The sequence below is a fragment of the Barbus barbus genome, assembly GCF_936440315.1.
Source record: "Barbus barbus genome assembly, chromosome: 7".
NCBI lineage: Eukaryota > Metazoa > Chordata > Actinopteri > Cypriniformes > Cyprinidae > Barbus > Barbus barbus.
The window spans coordinates 34,476,073-34,499,447 of record NC_136735.1 but is presented as its reverse complement, the minus strand read 5'-3'; the positions used below and the strand labels follow the sequence as shown (position 1 = coordinate 34,499,447).

The 23,375-nt window shown below is 34.2% G+C and overlaps 1 protein-coding gene across 2 annotated transcripts; it reads right to left on the bottom strand.

Annotated features, from left to right (window-relative positions):
• Nucleotides 1-1,953: 1,953 nt before the first annotated feature.
• Nucleotides 1,954-5,868, bottom strand: mnx2b (motor neuron and pancreas homeobox 2b; the record flags this gene model as incomplete). Of its 2 annotated transcripts, none has more annotated exons than XM_079420560.1 (3): nucleotides 1,954-2,328; nucleotides 3,117-3,277; nucleotides 5,415-5,868. In XM_079420560.1, the coding sequence occupies 3 exons, from the start codon at nucleotides 5,866-5,868 to the stop codon at nucleotides 1,954-1,956; spliced, it is 990 nt and encodes a 329-aa protein (XP_079276686.1). The 2 variants fall into 2 exon arrangements, with proteins under 2 accessions (XP_079276686.1, XP_079276687.1); XM_079420561.1 differs by having other exon boundaries at nucleotides 5,439-5,868.
• Between the last annotated feature and the right edge of the window lie 17,507 nt (nucleotides 5,869-23,375).

Below are 23,375 nucleotides of genomic sequence, written 5' to 3'. Positions count from 1 at the left end.
GTTATGTCATAGCATGCATTTTTGTGCATCCACGCTAACAGAAATTGCATTGGCCTTAAGAGGAAACACAGCAATACTACGCTTCTCGTGCACGCTGTGATTAATCAGGGGGACATTGGAAAAACATGAAAAGTACTGTCGTTATATAATAACATATATATCACAAAAATATCTAAATAACTTTTGGATAATTAACGATCACCTTTAAAGTCATAGTGTAGCATAATCTTCACGCTGTACAGAATGCTAAACAAATATTACTAGCAATCCTACCTCCATATAGACTACCGCCTTTGAAAGGAAGCTTTATTCAGATTTTGAACACAATCATTTCCACGGTTTTGTTTTTCATTTCATTTATTTGCAGCTATTTACAGCAACAAATATAACATTGCTATAGCAGTGTATCGACCTCCCTTGCATCTTTCAATGGAAATAAATTACAGACTTTGACTTTCTTAAATAACATTAAAGTGAACAAACATTGAGCCACATATGAATGTAGAAATATACATGCCTCCAGCTCTTTTCCATCACACAAGTAAATGACGCATGTATGAGAAGTGGAGAGAAGGTAAAAAAAAAAGGGCATACTTTTAATGCAAAATAAATATTTATATGCACGTTGTGCCTTTCAACAAAGCAAACATATAAGTGAATTCTAATACAATGTATTTCAAGCTGATTTAATGCCTTGCAGTTGTTCTGGTTTGACACCACATGAAACTACCTACATTTGAAAGACATTTTGTTGTACTATAATGAGTGCATCCTTGTAGTCTTAGGAATTGATTGGATTATGAAAAGTGCCTGTTTCATACCACAATGAAACACCACGACCACCAAATTTCTGACCTGGACATGGAAGGTGAAGGACAAACTCACCCTCCAGAGCATCTCCAGGGTCAATGCATCTATTTCAGATCATTTTGCCATTTTTTGCTATCGATCTGTAATTTGTAAGATTTCAAAAAAGATGCTTACATTATTTCTTTGGAATAATGTGCACTTATGAATCTTGCACAGTAAGACCAGATATGTATTAAGAATGGTCATTTAGATTTTCTAAAACCAGCACTTAAGAAAGTTTTAATTTACAGAGTTATTGTATGTTTAGTGGATGTAGCTATGAAGCACATCAAAAACTGCACATCTGATGCTATTTACAATGAACAAAAACAATAAATTAACATTTACGTCTTGTAGAAGCAAGACATAGCTCTCAGACATTGAATCAGAAATTGTAATCAAAGCTCTGTTCCAGAACCTCGTGAGCTGCCTTGCTGCTAATTAAAGTGAAATCTGGTAAGTGACTAATTTGAAATGCTCTACATAGGCAGCATTTTCATGTGCCACACAAATAGCACACCTCATGTGAACAGCGGTTAAAGTTGGAATGTTGCTAAGTTAGCAAAATGTTATTCTATATAGCAAATATTAGGTAAAAGAGACAATGTTAAATTGTTTATTATTTTTTTATGGTATTGAATGAATGATATACACACTATCATTGAAAAGATATGGGTTGGATGTTTTAATGTTTTTGAAGTCTATTGTGTTCACCAAGGCTGCATTTATTGTGTGTGTGTGTGTGTGTGTGTGTGTGTGTGTGTGTGTGTGTGTGTGTGTGTGTGTGTGTGTGTGTGTAAGAAAGAGAGAGAAAGATATTCTGTGATGCCCTTTGCTGTCTACAAGTTTTGGAACACAGCTTGAATGTTTATTATTATATTTTAATATTTACTCTGTTTGAGTTTCATTGGCACCTGTACTTACCAACACCATCACATATTGGTGAAACTCATTCTGGTGGTTGGCTTTTCGTGAGTCTTTCAGTGGCTAAATAGTTTGGCATTTATAGTCTCTGTTCTTTAATTTCACTGTTGCCACAGTCAGACCACAACACAGGGCTGTAATGCTGCTGCGATTTTATTCAGTGTCCATATAAATCTCTTTTCATAACCCTGCCCCAATCTTCCTGTCGCCTCCTCCCACCTCCTCCATGTCGTCCTCAGAGAACGGGCTGTCGGGGTGGTATCTTAGCGCAGACGCGTGGTGCAGAAAGTCTGTGGAACATGGTACATTAAGGTTGTCGTTTATGAATTTGTGTTGCCCTTCCTCCTCATCTTCCTCATCATCCTCCTCAAGATCGTCCTCTTCCTCGTGCTCCTCCACACTCTGAGCGATGGTCCTGCGGCCGTCCCTTCCTGGCCTCTCATTGGTCGATTTGGTTCCCCCGCGTTGGCGATCGACCTCGACCTGCGCGGCCTGTTCTTTAGCCTTACGACTGCGTTTCCACTTCATTCGGCGGTTCTGGAACCAGATCTTGACCTGTTTTACATACAGTCCCAGAAGGTTAGCAGCAAAATAACCATTTTCTATCAGTAAACCAATAGAGAAATATAGAAAAGAATTTATGGAATCATGGTTTTTAGACACTACAGTGATGTTTTGTTTATTTTGTTTGTCCATCCTATTAAATACTGCAAAATTAACATGATATTTTTACTATTTATTTTGTCCAGTGTAAAAAGCATTGGATATTCAGTGCTATTTAAATACTATATACTGTCAATACGGTTACATATACAATTTTCAAAAGAAATTAATACTTTTTTTCAGGAAGGATAAATTAGAATTAATCAAAAGTGACAGTAATGACTTTTATAAAGTTTTTAAATGTATCAAATAATCCAGAAAATGATTGTTTTCACAAAAATAAAAAAAAATGATATATATATAATGTATTTATTTCCTTTTTTTAATGTTGATAATAACTAGAAATGTTTGAGTATCAAATCAGAATATAATTTCTGAAGGTTCATGTGACACTGAAAACTGGAGTAATGATGCTGAAAATTCAGTTTTGATCATCGGAATGAATTACACTTTAAAATATATTCAAATAGAAAACAGTTATTTATAATTGTAGTAGTATTTCACAATACTGTTTTATTTTTAATCAAATAAATGCAGCCTTGATGAGCATAAGTAACTACTTTTTAAAAACAATTAAAAATCGTACAAATCCCAAAGCATTGAACGATACATTGGTGTTGCCGTGTATTTTCCCTAAGATATTTCATTTTTTTTTCCCTCTGACTTTCACACTCCTTTACCTGTGTCTCAGTCAGCATGAGAGATGTGGCCACTTCGAAGCGTTTGGGTCTGGAAAGGTACTTGTTAAGTTTAAACTGGTTTTCCAGCTCCAGTAGTTGTTGACTGGTGAATGCTGTCCGTGGCCTACGACATTTACCCATCAAACCGGACTGGGGGGCGGCTGTAAGACAAATAGAAAGAATGAGGACATTAATAGATCCTAACATAAATTATGAACAGATTACACACAAAAGACCTTTAAATGAATGTTTCAATGTGTGGTTTTAATGCTAGAATGATTCTATAATGAGTGAATATTAGGTGGTTTCCTGCCACATTCAGGTGATATTCTGTTACTCAGATGTGGTTCAGATCTTTAGGGTTAGGGGTTTGTTCAAGCCTGGGCACTGCTAACAAGTGCAATTATTCTGCTGCAGTTTAACATAACTTTATGCTGATCTAATATAAACTTTAAACTAAAAGCATAAACATTTTGCAGCATTTTTTACTTAAAAGCCTGTACTAACGTCATTGCTAAAACTGTAAATCTGTTCCAAATTAATAACAGGCCTCTTGTGCCTGTATATAAAAATTAAGCACAAGCCAAAAGGGATGCAAGGTACTGTAATCCACATCTAGATGATTTTTATGAGATTTTTGTCTCTTTTATATAATGTCAAGGACTTGCAGGGTCACACACACACACACAAAAGAAAGCCCAGAATTTGCAGCTATCATTTACCATAATAGCTTTACAGCAGCTTATTGTTAAACACAGAGGAAGCAGGGCTGGGCGGCCATAAAACGCAAGAGCAAGCCATTAACTTAATGAAAATTCAATGAACGCTTTTGGGATTTTATTGATGAACTACAGTATGTTTAAGGTGTTTGTTTATAGTTTCTCTCTCACACAAAGACAATTTCCATCGAGCTGACATTTATGGCTTTATAAAGAAGCTAAAAATAAAATTATATTATTACAGTTTGGTGTAAATCCTGGTAACACAGTGTGGACCATTGTTCAGTTAGAGTGTCAGAATGACTTTATTGTTGAGTTGTCGTTTCTTTAACTATCCAAGGATAATATAACCTTTCAATCATGTCTATGAAGAGTGTAATGTCTGGTAAAATATATTGGCTATTCGTTGTTCACAACATATTATTAATGTTGTTTATTTGATTATATTATGTATTTAAAATTTCTGCTTTCAGTTTGTAAAAATGTTTCCTTGTATTTTAATTATTAACTATTTTTAATTGCAAATAATTTGAGAAATAACTAATATATAGTCATAATTTCCTGATACTGTCTTATCATTTAGGCACCTAGATTGTCATATGTAATTCAGCAAACTAATTTTGCCACATGTGACCACCATGATTTCAGTTTAATAATCCATCAAACAGGAGTTATAAACATCATAATTGCTTAGTGACAAATTAACACCAGGTCTTTCAAGAGTCACAGGTGTGTAAGCACATCTCTCTCTCTGTTTGCTTTTCCTCACCTTTGATTATGTTGAAAAGGATCTCATGAGCTTTTACAATATTTGCTTTCAAACTGACAATGGCGGTAATGCAACACAATTTGGTGTATGACAGTAATGATGCTATAATGATGGAGGTGTACAAATAATAAGGGAGGCCTTATTCTGTTTCCCCCCCATTTATATCAGATGCTTTTGTCATTTTTAATTACATAAAAACTGTAATTTGCTCATGTGAATTGGGAATTTCATAACTGGAATAAAGCATTATTTATTTTGAAAAACGTTCAAACCAGTTTTTGACCTTTAAGTGAACTTTAAGAACTTTGAAATGATATTATAATTAAAAATAATATTATTGTATTATGTATTTCTTTACAGATCATTCAGTTATTGATATTTAAACAGGTAAATGTCAATAAACTAATATACATTTTAAATTCTATATTCAGTATAGGTTTGTTCACATGTAAATGTACATCAGGTTTTTGAACAGATTATTATGTTGAGTTATTAATGAAAGGTTAAAAAGTGTCACTCAAATTTCATGAACAACAAACATTATTCAGTCATATATAATGCTGAACAGAATTTAAATTCATGCATTCAAAATAGTAATAAATGTCATAAAACTTGCATTATTCTTATGCACTGTAAAAAAAGATTTTGCTATGAATTGTGAAAATTACTAGCATTTCTGAGTGAAAAATGTTACTATACACTTTTTTTCTTTTTCTTTTTCAGTGCATATTCGATTTTCTATGGACAGTAACTTTTTATGTGTTAAGAAATATGTAATGTTTATTAGTGACTTAATAAATTGTTACCCACTCATCTGAATGCTACCCCACTCACAGGTGTAATCGGGCAGTCGTGGTACCATGATGCCAGCTCGTATCCAGTGCTCCAGCGGTAAAGATCCGGCCATCGCCGCCGCCTTCAGCTGTTCCGGGTACGGCTGCGTCAGCTGCGTAAAACCCGAGTACGCTAGGGCAGGGTGCTGACCTCCCAAAGCTGAAATGGGGTACATGGGCGTCGTGTACATGCCTGGAAGCGAAGTGAGTCCTGGGTATGGGAGATTGAGCAGCCCTGGTTTAGGTATGATTCCGGTTTGGAGGTGTATGGTACCGGGGGTCCCGCGCGGGGACGGAGTTTCGGCGCGCCTGCAGGACATCGGGCTGCCCGTCGGGCTGTCGCTGCTCAGTCCAGGTGATACTTCACGGGTCCCTCGATGTGGTTCTTCAGCCAGAAGGGCGTCGATCCTGAAGTTCTTTGATTTTTCCATTGCAACGCTTTTAGGGTGTTTGGAGTTGCAGGAAAACACTTGGATAGCTGCGTTTTACGCACAGATGCATGCGTTTTAATCGCGATTACTGATACTTTCTGTTTTATTAAAATGGATATTTAGAGTTTAGTCTTACTGATATTTACCCATTTGGAACCATGTGACGCCCAGAGTAGGCTAATTCAAGCAGCCTATCTCTAAACTTGTACGCACAGAAAAACAAAACTCGCCCAGAAAGGATATGAGCGCTTAATCGTACTATATATATACTGACGCTCTCTCTTGTTTAGAACTGTATCTCTGTCATCTGCGCTGCTCTCTGAACCTCCCCGCGCGTTCACGGCTCACTCATAACGCCTGTGTGAGCGCTGATTGGCTGCAGAGGATGTCCTGCGGCAGTCGATCACTTGACATTTTTCTAATTAACTAATCATACTGTAGTACAGACACTTCGAGCACGTCCTTGGACTGAGATGTGTTCCTCAACCAACATCAGAGCGGAGCCATCTCTCTGTGGCTCACCAGTAACTCAATTAATTGCACTTATTGCGAGTTTAAGGTATCTCATCAAGATTTTTTAAATAATCAAAAATCATTAAAAACAAAAACAAATACTAATTTCTTGTCGCTGTTTATTTACTTATTGTTTAAGATGACGATGCTGACACTATTTCTGAGACCTGAAGCATGTAAATTATAATTATAAAGTAATTGTATAATATGAAATATAATGTATAGGCTAATGTATTATTATTATTATTCAATATCTGATTTAAAAAAAGTATAATCTCACTGAGCAGTTGTCCAAGGCTACATATTAAAACTAATATGTTATGCAATATTTTTTACGACTTATTTTAAGAATCTCAGCTATAATATCAAGATAATTGCATTTTACGACTTCACATTACATGTAGTCCATAGAATTGTGCATTAGCCTATATATTTATGATTGACTCTTATCAGTGCGTCAAATAGCCTATTTGCAGCCTTAAAGAGTTTGAAAAAAAGGTGTCCGTTAATATATGGTGACATCTGTATATTAAGTAATTGATTTCAAATATTTAATTACTTAGAATGACTACATTTTCCAGACCATTTTGATTTAGACGTACAATAATTTTAAATGCAAAGTCAGATCAGGTAAATAGCTCTAACTGCATGCATCCAATATCCAATATAGCCAACATTAATAATAATAATAATAATAATAGCCTAATTGCATTTATTAATCTTTTGAGATAGCATTGCTACGTAAATAAAGTTTGTTAGTAATTTTCATGGACTTGAGCATTTATCATATGAGGGGTCTTAAGATGCCTTTAAATAAATTGAAGACAGAACAGATACGAAAACGCATAAACAGACGCAAAAAAAAAAAAAAAACCAGACGTTGTAGAGTAAAAATAAAACAATACAGGCTAGTCTGCAATCTTCTGTATCCAAGTGCAAACACTCCGTGGGCTATGCGTTATATGGGGAAAAATACAAATAATAAAAACGTTGTAGATCTGTATAAAATAAATAAATGAAAGGCAATCCATTCAAAACCTTCATTTCATCCATGAACTGCTTGTCGTAAACACGCAATAAATCGAGACGAAATGAATTGAAATTCGCAATTGTTATTTTAAATATTGCCTACTACACGAAACGGCAGTGGACGGTGGATTAATAACATGGAAAACAGGCTCTACAAAGGGGACATGAGGCCGAGACTAATATATTCTCCTTGACCCGAGAAGATTGGAGCGGCCCGCCTCTCTATCCCGCAAATGAGCGCCGGTCTGCGGTCCAAAATAGACAGCACGTTTTTTTTTTTGCATTAGGCCTACGATTTAAAAATAATAATAATTACAACACAAATGCTGTCCAGATAAGCAGCTCACTAGGTCTGGGACAAATTAATAGAGCTAATTTGCTCGAGAGAAATCATATTCCTGTGCAGCAACCTCTCCCTCCCCTCGGTCGTTGCGCTGCTTTTATGATTTAAAAGTAATTTAAACAGGCCGGCCACTGGTAAATCCGTCATTGGCACCCCGTGACAGAGGTGCGCAAATTAAATTGAATCAATGCAAGCGGTGGCCCCGCCGGCCGCGTTTAGTAGCTCAGGGCTGTCGCATGCTTCAGTGCAATGACAGCCAATGCTAAAACAAGACGACATATAGCCTGCATAAATGCATAAATGACTGTGGAGGCTGAGAATATTCATCTTTTATTTTTTGGACTCAAAATGTTTAACTAAATGTTTAAATGATACTGATTTACAGTATTTTGCTACGGTAAACAGGTGAATTTTACTGTATTTTATGATGTTCTTTCTAAATGGCCTTGCTGTTTCACAGGTGACTTAATAGGCCTCTACCTTTTTATGTTTCAGTTAAGAATTAAGTTTGACTCAGATGTTTCTACTTAAAAGTTCCTTAATTGTTGATGTAGCTTTAAAATGAATAAATATAGTCCAAATTCATTCATGAGAAATGTTTTAGTTTTTATTGATATTCCATTTTCATTTTCAAATTGACTACAGATGGGATGTTCCAAGTTTTATAGTACAGAGTTAGACCAATGCTTATATGCATGTTTATGTATAGTTTACATGTAAACATGCATTGACACAGTGCCTTAAAGGAATAATTCACCTAAAAATGAAGAAAGAAAAAAGCTGAAAATATGTAGATGTAGATGAGTTTCTTCATCTTAAGTTTTATTTATTTATTTATTTATTTTTTAAGAGATTTAGCATTGCATCACTTGTTCACCGATGGATGCACTGCAGTGAATGAGTGCCGTCAGAATGAGAGTTCAAACAGCTGATAAAAACACCACAATAATCCACAACATCCCTCTAGTCCATTAATTAGCGTCTTGTGAAGCAAAAAACTGCATGTTAGTAAGAAACAAATCAATCTTTAAGCCATTTTACTTTTCAGGGGACTATTTTAGAAGGAAGCAATGGTTTAAAAGTTAAACATTTCTTAATGATTTACATCTACATCTTGGATGGGCTGAGGGTGAGTAAATTTTCAGCAAATTTACATGTTTGGATGAACTTATCACAGTGTAGTCTCTATACTCCCTTCAAAGTCAAAGTTTATCATTTAATTTTAGGCCTGTAAACTTTAGTACCTGTCAAGTTTACAGAACATTAAAGGCCTTATCACCGATTACAGGCATATTTTGGGGTCATTATCGCAGCTCAGCAAAGATCACACAGTCATGACCGGCGGACGTCTTAGACAGAGGATCAAAGAGAGGTCATAAGATACTGAGTCAGCGGTTTCTTTTATTTGAGTGGAAATTAAACAGACGTCTGATTAGCATGACCCAAATTCCAGTCCAGTATGGTTATTTTTTATTTTACACTGCAAAAAAAAAAAAAAAAAAAAAAAACGTTTTGTCAAGTTTGTCTGGAGCAATAATAATATCCTGAAATATTACTATTTGCTTGGACAAGCTCAACCACTTATATCAGAAAAAGAAAAATCGAGTTTATTATTAGATGTTTTCTTAAACGTGTGCCATTCACGAGCCCTTTTAGTGTACCAACTTTTGAAAAATGAGCGTGAGGTTTCATCTAATGCATTATACTAATTATTCCTGCTCTGAACACATCTCTGAGGACAGGTGCTTTCCTGGCATTGCTTCTGAACGCTGATAAATGTCCAGCTTTTACCCAAATGCCAGAAAATAATCATTAAAATCATTATTTATCAATGTTGTTGTCCTCGATTTGTACCTTCAGTGTAATTTGTGCAGCTAAACTTAATATGCTTTTATCTGTTGTGGCTCATCGAGACTCATAAATTCATCTAGGCTGGGATTAAAGGATGTGGCTTTATTATGTTGATCAGTTTTTCCATGGCTACGATGACTCTGTGATGGCTCAGGAAGTAGTCATTCATTCAGATAAGATGACTTCAAAGATAGCCATGACACCTCCTGTCCTCTCCGTCTGAAAACATGGTCTTTTTTACACTGTAACTTTTTTTAAACATGGTCATTTTTGCAGTATATCATGCAGTATATGTATTGACTGAATATTTATTAACATTAATTATTGTTTAATTACACATTAATTAAATGATGTTTAATATTAACTTGATTTTGTCAAGAATGAAAATTGTATTGTTTACATTGATTTTAACTGACTCCAGGTGCAGCACTAACATCTGACGACACAAACTGGCTATTTATTACAAAAGATTCCAAGTGTGGTTTTTTTTTTTTTTTCCTTAATTAAATATTTTACTCTAAACATGTTTTCTTTAGAATATTGTTTAAACAGGTCATCAGTTTTTTTTTTTTTTTTCCTGTGTCCTCATGCACTTTCTATCCTGTTAGTCTTTTGAGAAAACAAAAGCTACAGCTCTTTTTTGGCATCATCCTCCAGGAAGTGAGAATAGAATAGAATAGAATAGAATAGAATAGAATAGAATAGAATAGAATAGAATAGAATAGAATAGAATAAACTATTCTGAAGTCTGAAGGTCAAACAAGGTAAAAACATCATAATGTAAATAAACAGAGTATTAATACATATAATAATATGAAAATTTAAAGAAATTTGTTTGATAATTTAAAAATGGTAATAGATCAAGTTCTTTAAAATCTAGTATAATCTAGTACTATAATATAATACAATACAATACAATATAATATATAAATAATAACAATAAACTGTTTTGCCGCAAATTCATGTTTAAAGGTGTTACAAATAATAAGCATTATAATAATCTTGCAAAAAAGCAAATAAACTTATCACAGAAATCTGTTTCAAAATTGTAATCCTTTTAAAAGTGTAAGATAATAGATAAGAGGTTATTTTTAATATTTATCATAAAAGATAATGTCAGTTTCTCACTCATAAATGTGACCCTGGAGCACAAAAGCAGTCTTAAGTCGCTGGGGTATATCTGTAGCAATAGCCAAAAATACATTGCATGGGTCAAAACGATCAATTTTTCTTTTATGCCAAAAATCATTAGGATATTAAGTAAAGATCGTGGTCCATGAAGATATTTTGTAAATTTCTTACCGTAAATATATAAAAACTTTTTGATTAGTAATATGCATTGCTAAGCACTTAATTTGGACAATTTTAAAGGTGATTTTCACAATATTTTGATTTATTTTTGCACCCTCAGATTCCAGATTTTCAAATAGTTGTATCTCGGCCAAATATTGTCCTATCCTAACAAACCAAACATTAATGGAAAGATAATTTTGAAAGAATTGACACTTAAGACTGGTTTTGTGGTCCAGGGTCACAAATGGAATTTTTTTTTTTTTTTTTAAGTTAAGCTTTTTATTTCATCTTGATCATTCACTTATCATTGTTTTTGAGAGCATATTTCTGAAAGTCTGGTATTTGACAAAAAAAAAAAAAAACAACCTTCCTTAAATTAAAACACACAAGCATGTTCTGTATGTTAAAAGTTCAAACGGTTCTGCAGATGAGCGACCTGTTTGTTTTTTCCACGCAGGTAACAAACACACCTTACGCTTCCAGAGATGGAGTGAGCTTTATGGCGGTTTAATGGGCCGCCTTTAACAACCAGGTTTTTTTATGGCCCCACACAAGGGCCTCATTGTGTGCTTGTAGATAAACAACCCATATTGTACCAATCACAGACAAGAAGACATAATTACTTTCACCCTGATATCCCTGCTATCTCAACGCACCATTATCTCTTCCCTTAAGAGAGAAGCCTAGGGCTTTGAAGTTTCCTTTCTCCCAGTGTATCCTGCTGTCCGGTTCCCGCTCTCACTAATCTTTCATTATCTCCCTTTCTAGGTACTTACCCACAGCATATGTGCTAATTGATGTTGGTTTTGCGATGGATTACAATATATCGCCTTTGAAGCTGGGCGGTAAAGTGACATATGAGTCAATGAGGAAGTTAAAGTCATTAGCACACAGTAAGTGTGGCCTTTATTGGCTCATTTGTCTGAGAATGGCAACCTTTGGTTGAGATGGAGTCGGAACGCTTTCAACTTGTTACAGGGAAATAATTGAGACCTACGACTTATAATGTCAAATATAAGTTCAAGGCAATTATGAGAATAATTAAAAAAATGTACCTGTGCTGTAGCACAGATTCACTGAAAACTGTTGCCTTTGGGTAGCTTGCATTATAAATGACTTTAATGCAAAATATTACAAGCATTACATTTAAATTGATTATTGAATTAAGTGGATATAACCTACCTAATCGTTTCATAATCGCTGAATGACGTGACCTTTGGTCTTTTGATTGCAAGTCATCATGATACTTGATCAGTGTCATTCTCAGTTATATCATCCAAATTGTTAGTGTACTTCTTAACCATAAATAATCAACCCTTAACCATTAATAATAAAATGTGTAATTGGTCCCACCATTTGTGAATAATGCATGAATAATAAATACACACAACACACTTACAGTTAATTTAGCATGATTTAGAAACTATTATAGCTTTTATTGATATTTTGTTAGATTTTATTTTTAAATGTTCAGTTTTGACTTTAATTTTAGTACGTTTTAAGCACTATTTTATGTGCGTTTGTCAATTGTATAATTTATTTTTATATTTCTAAGTAGATTTGAGTTATTTTAATACTTTTTATATACTATTATAATATAAATCATTTTAGCTTTTATTTTTATATCAATTTTAATTGTTTAAAATTTTTATTATTAATGTGGGTTTGTCAGTTTTTATGTCATTTAATTTCAGCTTAAATTGATTTATATTTCATACTTAACTTGCTCTGAAAAAATGATGTATAAACAATTTTCACTCTGAAATGGCAAATAATAACAAAGAAAAAACACCTTGAATTAAATGTGAAATTTTCAATTAGAGTTTACTGAAATGGTATTTTTCCAATAACCTTTATTTACAATTTAAATAATTTGTATAGTACATTTATTTATAGTATTGTTATAGTATATAGTGGTATTTTCTAGTATATTTATTATAGTTAGTTGCCAATACAACCTTTATCATTTTCATGTAAGTTTAAGTTTGTAATCTCATATTCATATTATGTTTTATTTCAGCTTGCATTCAATTTCCAAAATTAGTTAGCTATTTCCTTCATAGGATTTATTTCATACATTTCAAATATAATTCTGATACTAACCAATAAGATCATTTGTGTTTCTCTGTAGTTTAATCCTAGACACAATGGATTTTCTGAGTAGTTTGACTGAATAATGCAGCTCAAGTCATTCTGTGAGAAGGGTGGGAAACATCTCCCGCTTAGACATTGACCTCTCTTTGCCTCCCCAGTCTGAAAGCTTTATCTCCACATCTTACGAGAGAACAACCCTCAGAGAACAATGCACCACCAGCCCTCTCTATTCTTCTATTGTCTCTCTCACACGTTCCCTCTAATGACCTGCGAGAATTGAAGACTTCCCAGACAACAATTGTGACAGCTCACACAGCGCCTAAATGGCTTGATTAATGATATAGACATGTTATGTTAAAATGTGAGTGTGTGTGGGCAGCAGATGTTGACACCATCTATTAACCACTTCAATCTGTCCTTGATAAAAATTTGCATGGATATGCACAAACAGGACATCTATTTAGTGGACATCACACTGATAAAGAGTGAAAGAATAACCATCTGTTGGACCAAAATGGACATTTTGGTGGGCATGTGTTGAGTTAAAGTATTTGTGAAGAAAATGTATTTTCAAAAGAATCATAGAAGATCACAGGTTGTGATTGTATCAGTGATCTTTGCTAAGGTTCAGTAAAATTTTTAATTCTTAAGTATTAATTAAGCAACATAGGCTTATTGAAAAAATACCTTTTACTCCTTTTAACACAAGTTATGATCACGGGGGACAAATTATCGATTAATGAAGACTTTAGCATGGTTCCTTGCACAATATGACCTCAAAACACTTTTACTGTAGTGCATGACTAATAGATTCATGCATTTTGACATTTGCACGGTTGCTTCAGCAAATGTGTTTTTATCTCACGTTTGCTTTTGGTTAGAATCAGGGTAGGATTTAGTGTAGGTAGTAAATTAATTTCAAACACAATAGATCTTTAACCTTTTAGCGCCACTCACTTGACTTTTCATTTCTGAACTGCTGTGATATGAAAAAAAAAAGTAAAAGTCAAAAGTAAAGTCGTGACGTATTGTCAAGTATGGTGACCCATACTCGAAATTGGTGCTCTGCATTTAACCCATCCAAGTGCACACACAGCAGTGAGTAGTGAACAAATGCACACACACACACACACCGTGAACACACACCCGGAGCAGTGGGCAGCCATGCTGCGGCGCCCGGGGAGCAGTTGGGGGTTCGGTGCCTTGCTCAAGGGCACCTCAGTCGTGGTATTGAGGGTGGAGAGAGCGCTGTACATTCACTCCCCCCACCTACAATCCCTGCCGGCCGGGGACTCGAACCCACAACCTTTCGATTACGAGTCCGACTCTCTAACCATTAGGCCACGACTTCCCCCAAATGAACATCATCATCATAAAAGTTTTAGATATTTACTACCTGCAGATTTCACTTTGAAAGTGATGCAAAAGCAGCATAATATCATTTAGCAAAAATGTGTCTTTTTAGTTTATGCTAAAATAGAAATTGTGTTCACCCAAAATGATTTATTTACCCACGTCATTTCAAACCTGTGTGATTTTCCTTCTTCTGTGGAACTCAAGTACGTTGGGTCCAAACTATTTCTCCATTGACTTTCATTGTAATAAAATACAATACAATGCAATTAAATACTGTAAGGAATTTTTGTTAGGTAACCTAAAAAGTGTTTAATATAAATTAACGGGCTTATTTATATAATTTAATATGTCTGAATCAAACAATTAACATCAACAGAAGTCATTTTTATCAGTCAGATCAGGTAGAAATGGCTCTTGTTATTCTGTGGACTGTATATGTCAAGATAACCGTATACAAATGTTCATCCAATAAAATAAAATAAATACAAATTTAAATAAAATACACTCTTAAAAATAAAGGTTCTTTGTTGGCATCTTTGGTTCCATGATGACCCTCAAACATATGGAACCTTTCCATTGCACTGAAGGTTATATAGCGGAAAAAGGTTCCTTAGAATATTAAAATAAATGATGGTTCAAGAACTGTTCACTAAAAGGTTCTTTGAAGAACCAAAAATTGTTCTTCAATGCACATGAAATACTTCAAATATTGACTATAATATGGTTCTTGTCATACATAAATATAGACTTCTAAGAGGGACATAAATTCTTTCAGTGCTATGAAAGTCTGATTTACAATATCTGTCTGTCTGAATAGCTTTATGCCCAAATTATTGACCTGATAGATTGAGGTTATAGAGTTAAGCAGTCTAACGGTTTTGCCAATAGGAACCCTGTTGAAATTGCAACATGTGCCAGTTTTGCACTTCACTGCTGACTGTCGAGCTTTGACGACTATAGGATTGTGAAATGAAAAAATCAATTACTCAGTCAAGCTGACGAATTTTTATTCAATTCCTCATAAATTGTCTGGACAACAAATGGCTTTTTGGTGGCAGTATTTCGATTGAGTGTCTGTGTCACCTTAGCTGTGATCAAATGGAGTCTAACATCTCACTCGAGCTCTTATTGGATGGCATTCATCAACAGTTGCTAGGTAAAAGCCACAGCATTGGTGAGCGGCTGCATTAGAATATAAGAGTATGGAAAGCAATGAACCTAATATTGACTTCTGCTTTAATCATTATATCATTTATGAGCACATGTTGCCACAGCTCTCTGCTGTATGTTAGTAGCAAGACAGCGGTTCCTTTTTGCTTTTTAATTAATCACTGCACCTATACAAAATATTTTTAAACTTCCTGATCCATGCATTTCTAATTTTGTGTACTTTTCTCCTGGGGGGTATTTTTAAAGAATGTTTTACAACTATTTTACTACTGATGTAACAGATATATAATGTAGTCATATTATTTGAAAGATAGGACAGATGTGTAATGTGACAAAAGTTAAACAATAAAATAGAATACTTTAATTTAAAGGAAATTGTTTACAGGAAATCAGCTATTTCTTTGCTATCATTCACCACTCTTTTAATTTTAGAGTTATATAAAATCCATTTAGATACTTTATTCACTTTAAAATAATAGACAGCATATTTAATTATATCTAATATATAACATAACTGTAATTATACAATCATTGTTTGACAATATAATTAAAAAAGAGAAAATTTTAGATTTTATTAAGTTTATACATATGGCAAATACATAATAATAATTTTGAAGTCCTTGATTAATAAATGAGAGACAAAATCAAATAAATAGATTTATGCAAATACAACAATTTAAGATCTTCTAAATTTCAATATGTTTGGCTTTGTTCAACCGTTACTTTCATTAATTATTATTTTTTAATTTTAATTAAATAAATATTTTTTTAACACATTCTTTGCGGTCCTTCCAAATCCTTGGATCTCTCCTGAAAACTCTGCTGAAGATGAAGGCAGTCAGCGATGTCATTGATAGATGCGGTTGGGGGATATAATACTCAGTTCGTTTCATCAGTAGGGTTAATTAACTGGTGCTCGATTGGACCTGAGGTTAATCTGTGTGCCGATCTGACACATTGCCGTTCATCACTCTCATCACTCTCCTCCTCTCTCACGCACTCGTCCAGAGGAAGATGGGTCAATTAGTTCATGTCTTTTTACACAGATGGCCCTGCAGGTGCCGGCAGCTAATTGACTGAAATGAGCAGCCACGCCCACTTATGAAACACATTCAACATGTTTAATCAAGGCAGTGCACACTGCCAAGGATTCGGCTTCTCTTTGCACACACTAATGAAGGGGAAATGAGTTTTAAACGCCCCACAAATGCCATACAATTTTGACTTTGGGCACTTGTTGATTTAACACAAAATCTGCCACATCCTTTGTAAGGTTGTGAGGATTACTTACTTATGTTTATTTAATTTGTAATAATCCTTGAAAATGTAACGTTTGAGAACAAAGTAACCTTGTTTATTGAGTTTGACATGAATGGACCTCAAATCTGGCAGCTTGTTGATGAAAGGTGTGCTATTACTTTTCTAAGCTATTTTAATTAAGATTATTGCTTATGAAATGAAATTGGTGCATTATTCCTTGAGATGATAAAATAGCATTGCCTAATTTTCTAACTAACATTAGGGTTCATTAGGATTTAAAGAAGACCATTGTGTGCCTACAGATGGAGACATTTTCTCAAAAAGGTTTTATGATTTTTTAATTTTTTTAACTGATGCACATGTGATATTGCTTAAAAATTTATATCAACACTATTGTATTTCAAGTTATCAACAAGGCATTGAATTGACTGCATATAGGCATAAGCCAGACAGTAATGCTAATATTCGAGAAAACAAAATCATTTCTTGAATGAAACAGAGATTTTAACCATATGATTTAATGAATAATTTTTTGACTTACCCATAAAGTTTGTCACTTGTTTCGTTCCTAAACGAGCAACCATTTTTGAAGGAATATTGAATTAATTATTCAGCGGCTCAATCTTAAAGCCAGCCATTCGTTTCATTCCTAAATATATCAGCTTTTTAATGAATCCGTTGAATGAATGAGAAAGATTCAATGATCCATAAAAACTGTCACTTGTTCAGTTTCTGAATTATTGACTGTTTTTGAATGAATCGTATGAATGAATGATTCAATTACTCTCTCAAAAAGACAGTCACTTTTTTTGCAGCATACTACTTTTACTTTTTCTGCCATATGACGATATAGAGGTAAAATATTAAAACTTATGTACATGATTGCACATTCAGCAAGTAGCTTCATTTTTGAATACATCGATTGAATGAATGGGCAAACGAAGATGTCACATGACACCACTTACCTGTGTATAACCTACAGAACGAGTCACCAATGAATAGTATAACAGAAAATTACTCTGTTTTACCCATACACTCTGTGCATTAACCACAAACACCTAACATAAAACGCAAATGACATGGAAATTTCTGTAATGCTTAATACATCTCACCAGACAGGTACAATACTCTTGTGCAAACCTTCAAGGAGATGAATGCATGTGCATATATGTGCATGCATATGTGTGAACCTGTGTATTTGTGTGTCTTGAAAGATTACACCCCTCATTTATCAGAGCACTTCAGCTTGTGGCAGAAGGTTGTAATCCACAGTGGAACCATCCACTTGGTATAATTACAGCCATTAAAGGTGCAGCCATCCTGAGTTCCATCACCTCATTCAACATTTCCCCTCATTGCTGTATGATCCTCTAAAAATCGATATACTAAAACTGATAATAAAGGTTATTCAATTTATTCAATCTATTTGCATTTCCAAATAGCAAATTGGATTTTCTGAATTATTACACATCACAGCAATCAAACAGACAGCATTATAAATGCAACTGCATGAAATGCATCATTCATACAGTGATTTATAAACTTGATATAGCTGTAAAGAGGTGAAAAATACCATTAAACACTCTCTTATAGGTTCAGTTTGACTGTTAATATCCATATCAACTAATATCACTCTTATCAACCGTTCTTTGTCAACATTCCAGCAAGGTGTTTAATGCAAATGGTTACCGCTTTCTCACTGTAATCATGATAAGTGATACTAAAAAGTAACTGGATGAATGTGTGTGTTTGTGAGATGAGAGGATGAACAGCGTCCGGGGGACAGATAACAGCGTGTCACTCCATCTTTGCATTTGTCTCCTCACACTCCATCAATATGAAGCGGCTGTCAGCTTCCTATTTCAGGAAAATTAAACGGGCTTACGGTAAAGATGCTCTGTGAGGGAGGGGTGTGCATGAATTTATTGGTTTGTGTTTATAACCTCTGCTTAACACAAATGCAAAAGTGCCACAAGTACCTAAAAAGACTTTTAAGTGTTTGACAGTTTGTGCAGTTAAGCATATGGAAGACCGCGGGTAGTTGTCACACTTTTACTGCAGTGAAAAATACCTTTTTCCATTGTATTTAAATTTTTGATGCAGAAAACAAAAAGATAAAGTCCACTGAACACAAACTGACAATAAATCAATGAAGGAAATATTGAATGTTACATATAAAATATAATTCATTATTATAATAATAAATTGTACCTTCATTATATACAGTATATAGGCTATTGAAATAGAAAAAAAATATTATTTAAAACAAAATGATTATTGAATGTATTAAATTATTATTTGTTGTTGTCAATGATTTTGCAAATTATATAATATTTGTCAATTAAATATTTTAAAGTTAAAATACAAAACATTGCTTTAAAATTGTATTGTTCAATGTTATTTAGTATCCTTGAGATACTTTTATAGTTAGAATTTTGAATTAGTTTTTTTATATTAAAGTTTTAGTAATTTTGATACATGTTAATCTCATTTTATTTATTTATTATTCTATAAAATTCATTTTTATTTCAATGTAACTTTAGTTCTAGTTATTTTAGTATGTCAAGTTAAATTAACTTGGCTAGATTATTTTATAAATTCAAGTGTATTTAATTTTTTTTTTATTAGTTTTAGTTAATAATACTGAAATACAGCCCTTCCCTGTGTGACAACTAGCCCCAAAATCCTCAGTTTTAATGCATTTGTGTACAGAGTAATAGTGCATGTTTGCAAGACATTACAATACAAAGAAATAGATGCACACACACACACACACACACTTTTCTTGCATGAGATTGATTGCCTGCAAAGCAGTCTCATGCAAATGGCATCTCTCCTTTTGACATGATAATGGCTCTAAATTGATGAAGACACCTCACTCATTCTCCACCAGCTCGCTGACAGGCCTTACCCAAACACTTCAACCTGCTGCAACTACCCATCAATCACCCGCAGCCCCTCCCACCTTATGTCCACACGCTTGTCCATTTTAATCAGCTAATTCTCTCCTTCACGTCACCCCGTTCACCGATACAACACTGTGTTTTGCCCATCTTCCCTCACACTTAATCTGCTTTAATGAAGTCCTGATCTGCCAATTAGACCCAATCACAGCAGAGCAGAAGATAAATGTAACCATCACACTGATCAAGCTGGTGGAAATAAATAAATAAAATGGAAAAGATATACACATACGGTAAGCAAGGACAGTTCAAGGACTTCTGAGGTTTTGTGGCAAGCTGATTTCTAGACTTGGTGTCAAGGTTGCAAGATTTGTACTGTAGGAGGTGACTTTATTATCAATGAATCAATGAATCGTGATTGATCGTGACATTTGAAACAAACTCTAACCCTAAGCGTTAAACTGTATCCTGCACCGTTTATGCTACAGATATTAACAACACCTCAAATTGTGTAGTTTGTTGAGAAGAAACTTATAATTTTCATCTGATGGAGGATAAAACAGGATAAAAATATCCTATAGGTTTACACTGAAGAAACCATAAGACACCAGAACAGATTTGGAGAAATGTAGCATTACATCACTTGCTAACCAATGGATCCTCTGCAGTGAATGGGTGCCGTCAGAATGACAGTCCAAACAGCTGATAAAAACATCACAATAATCCAAAAGTAATCCACACCACTCCAGTCCATCAATTAATGTCGTGACGTAAAAAGCTGTGTGTTTGTAAGAAACAATTTCATCAAGGTGTTTTTTTTTTTAAACTTAAAATCATTGCCTCTGGCTAAAATATGAGTCCTCTATGCATAATATTACTTTCTCCGGTGAAAAAGTCATTTCAACTGAATCAGGAGAGAAATATGCACAGATCAAGCACTGTTTACCAGCAAAAACAGTTGGTGGAATTTGATGTGAAAGGACAACAGGAGATGGACTTTTTCACTGGAGTAAGCGTTATTATGGATTATGTATTTTGGCCAGTATAACATTTTAATGATGGATATTTTTTTTCTTATTAGCACACATCTTTTGACTTTAAATGATGTACTGGAGGGGTGTGAATTACTTGTGGATTACTTTTGTGGTGTTTTTATCAGCTGGACTCTCATTCTGATGGCACCCATTCACTACAGAGGATCCACTGGTGAGCAAGTGATGCTACATTTCTCCAAATCTATTCCAATGAAGAAACAAACTCTTTTCATTTTTTTTTTGAGTGAACTATTACTTTAAATAGCATGCTACCTCAAATAATATCATGTTAACCTCATCAAATAATTTTTGCAACAATGTTGCACAAGCAATCCAGAATATTTGACCGTTATGTTGCATATGTAAGTGGGTTTCAAAACATATGTTGTTTTCCTTAGTCTAGGCCACTTTCTCGCCTACCTCAGCATTTTGTGCTCCTCGACTAAAGAGAGTTGTGATGCATTTAAGAGCATCAATAACATCCAACCTGGGCTGACCCTGAGGCAAATAAAAAGTTATTGAGTCCCCCAACCTCATGGCACCCTTAGCAAAAGAGAATTTTTGTTGCCCCTGATGAAACACTTTCATCTAATCACTTGGCAAAATCTGAAGAGGTGAACTGTGGATGGATAAATAAATAAATAAATAATGCCTCTGGAGATAGAGTGCACACCTTGGGAGATGAAATTAGCCTGAAGCTGTTGCAAATCAATGAAATCGATGCAATCAACTTAACTGACATAGGTGGCGCAAATCGTCCAGTTGGGGTTCGCTCGCTCGCAATTCTGTCTTAATTGCCCTCCAGGGCCAAGTTTGCGCATGCCATTTGTTCACTTTAATTAAATTACAAAGACAGGTTTCCAAAAGTCGTAAGAGCGCTTGGATTGGCACAAGCCCAGTAATTAAAACGACACCCTTTTTGATTACTGGAATGTGCCCTAATGAACTCATTATGTATTTTAACCCAAACACACCAATTACTGAGCTGGCAGAAGACATGCGGCTTACTGTAAAAACTCAAGGCTTTTGCAGAAGTAAATCATTTAAGCCCTCCTGACAAGGGTCTTTACATTTATTTTCCACCCTGAAAATAAAGTGGTACTTGGGGATGTGGCCTAGTTGTTTGCACACATGCCGTGGTGCTTGTGTGGCCAACTTGAGTTTGAATCTGGGCCAGTGTTAGCCATGTTTTATTACATGATGTTTTATTAATTTTGTTGTTTATTGTCATTTTTATTACTTTTTGTGTTTTAAAAATGTATTTTTTATTCATTTCTTTCAGTTTTATTTATAGTTATTTTAGTTTATCCAGTTCATTAAAACATGTTTTTTTATTTGATTTCATTTCAGTAAGTATTTGTTTTTATGTAATGAAAATATTATTTTATTGTTTTAGCTTTAGTAATCTATAATAACCCTGAATTTGACTGGTTGTCTTCCGCCAACTCATTTTTATGGCCAAATGCCTTAAAAAAAGTTACTACATATATATATATATAGTGTCATAATAATAATAATAATAATAATAATAATAATACATTTTATTTATAATGCACCTTTCTTACACTCAAGGTGCTACAATAATATAAAACAGCAATAAAAGAAACAACTACTCCATAATAACAATCACAATGACAACACAATGACAAAAACAACTGTAATATAACTTAAAAGCTTCACCAAAAAGATATGTTTTGAGTAATAAGGGGAATATAAGGGGAAGTAGTGGCCTAATGGTTAGAGACTCGGACTCGTAATTCAAAGGTTGCGGGTTCGAGTCTCGGCCGGCAGGGATTGTAGGTGGGGGAGTGATTAACAAACACTCTCTCCACCCTCAATACCACGACTGAGGTGCCCTTGAGCAAGGCACTGAACCCCAACTGCTCCCCGGGTGCAGCAGCATGAATGGCTGCCCACTGCTCCGGGTGTGTGTTCACGGTGTGTGTGTGTTCACTGCTGTGTGTGTGCACGTTGGATGGGTTAAATGCAGAGCACGAATTCCGAGTATGGGTCACCATACTTGGCAGTATCTCACTTCACTTCACTAATACAATCATAGTATTACTTGTGTTCCTGATCAATCCTGATTTGATTTAAACTATAACACATATAAAACCAGTCCATATAAAATATTTAATATATACAAGGAACAGGGTATTGAAGGGAAAACACTACATTGGATTGACATAAATGGTCAGTATATATATATATATATATATATATATATATATAATGTGAGTATAGAATATAAATTAGCCACTAATTCAGCGAAATGTAAAGTAGTGAATTGCCCTGAGTTAGTGCCCTGAATGAACTTAAAACACACTATCTTTATTTTTATTAAATGCATGTAGGGTTCAACCAGATATGATATAAAACAAACACAATAAAAACATAGTTCAGTTGTTTGCCTTTAAAGTTTGTATCATCTACATTATTCTCCTGCCATGAAAATTCTCCTGCCTCTTCACTGTTTATATATATATATATATATATATATATATATATATATTAAACACATTTAATGGCTTGCTTGAAACTTTAATGACATTTTCTTTAATCTACTATGCCTCAAAATGAGCTTACTTTACAATTTAACTATTATTTTATTAAGTTACATAGCTTTTGTCTTCATTAGAAACATTTTCATTATTGCTGTTG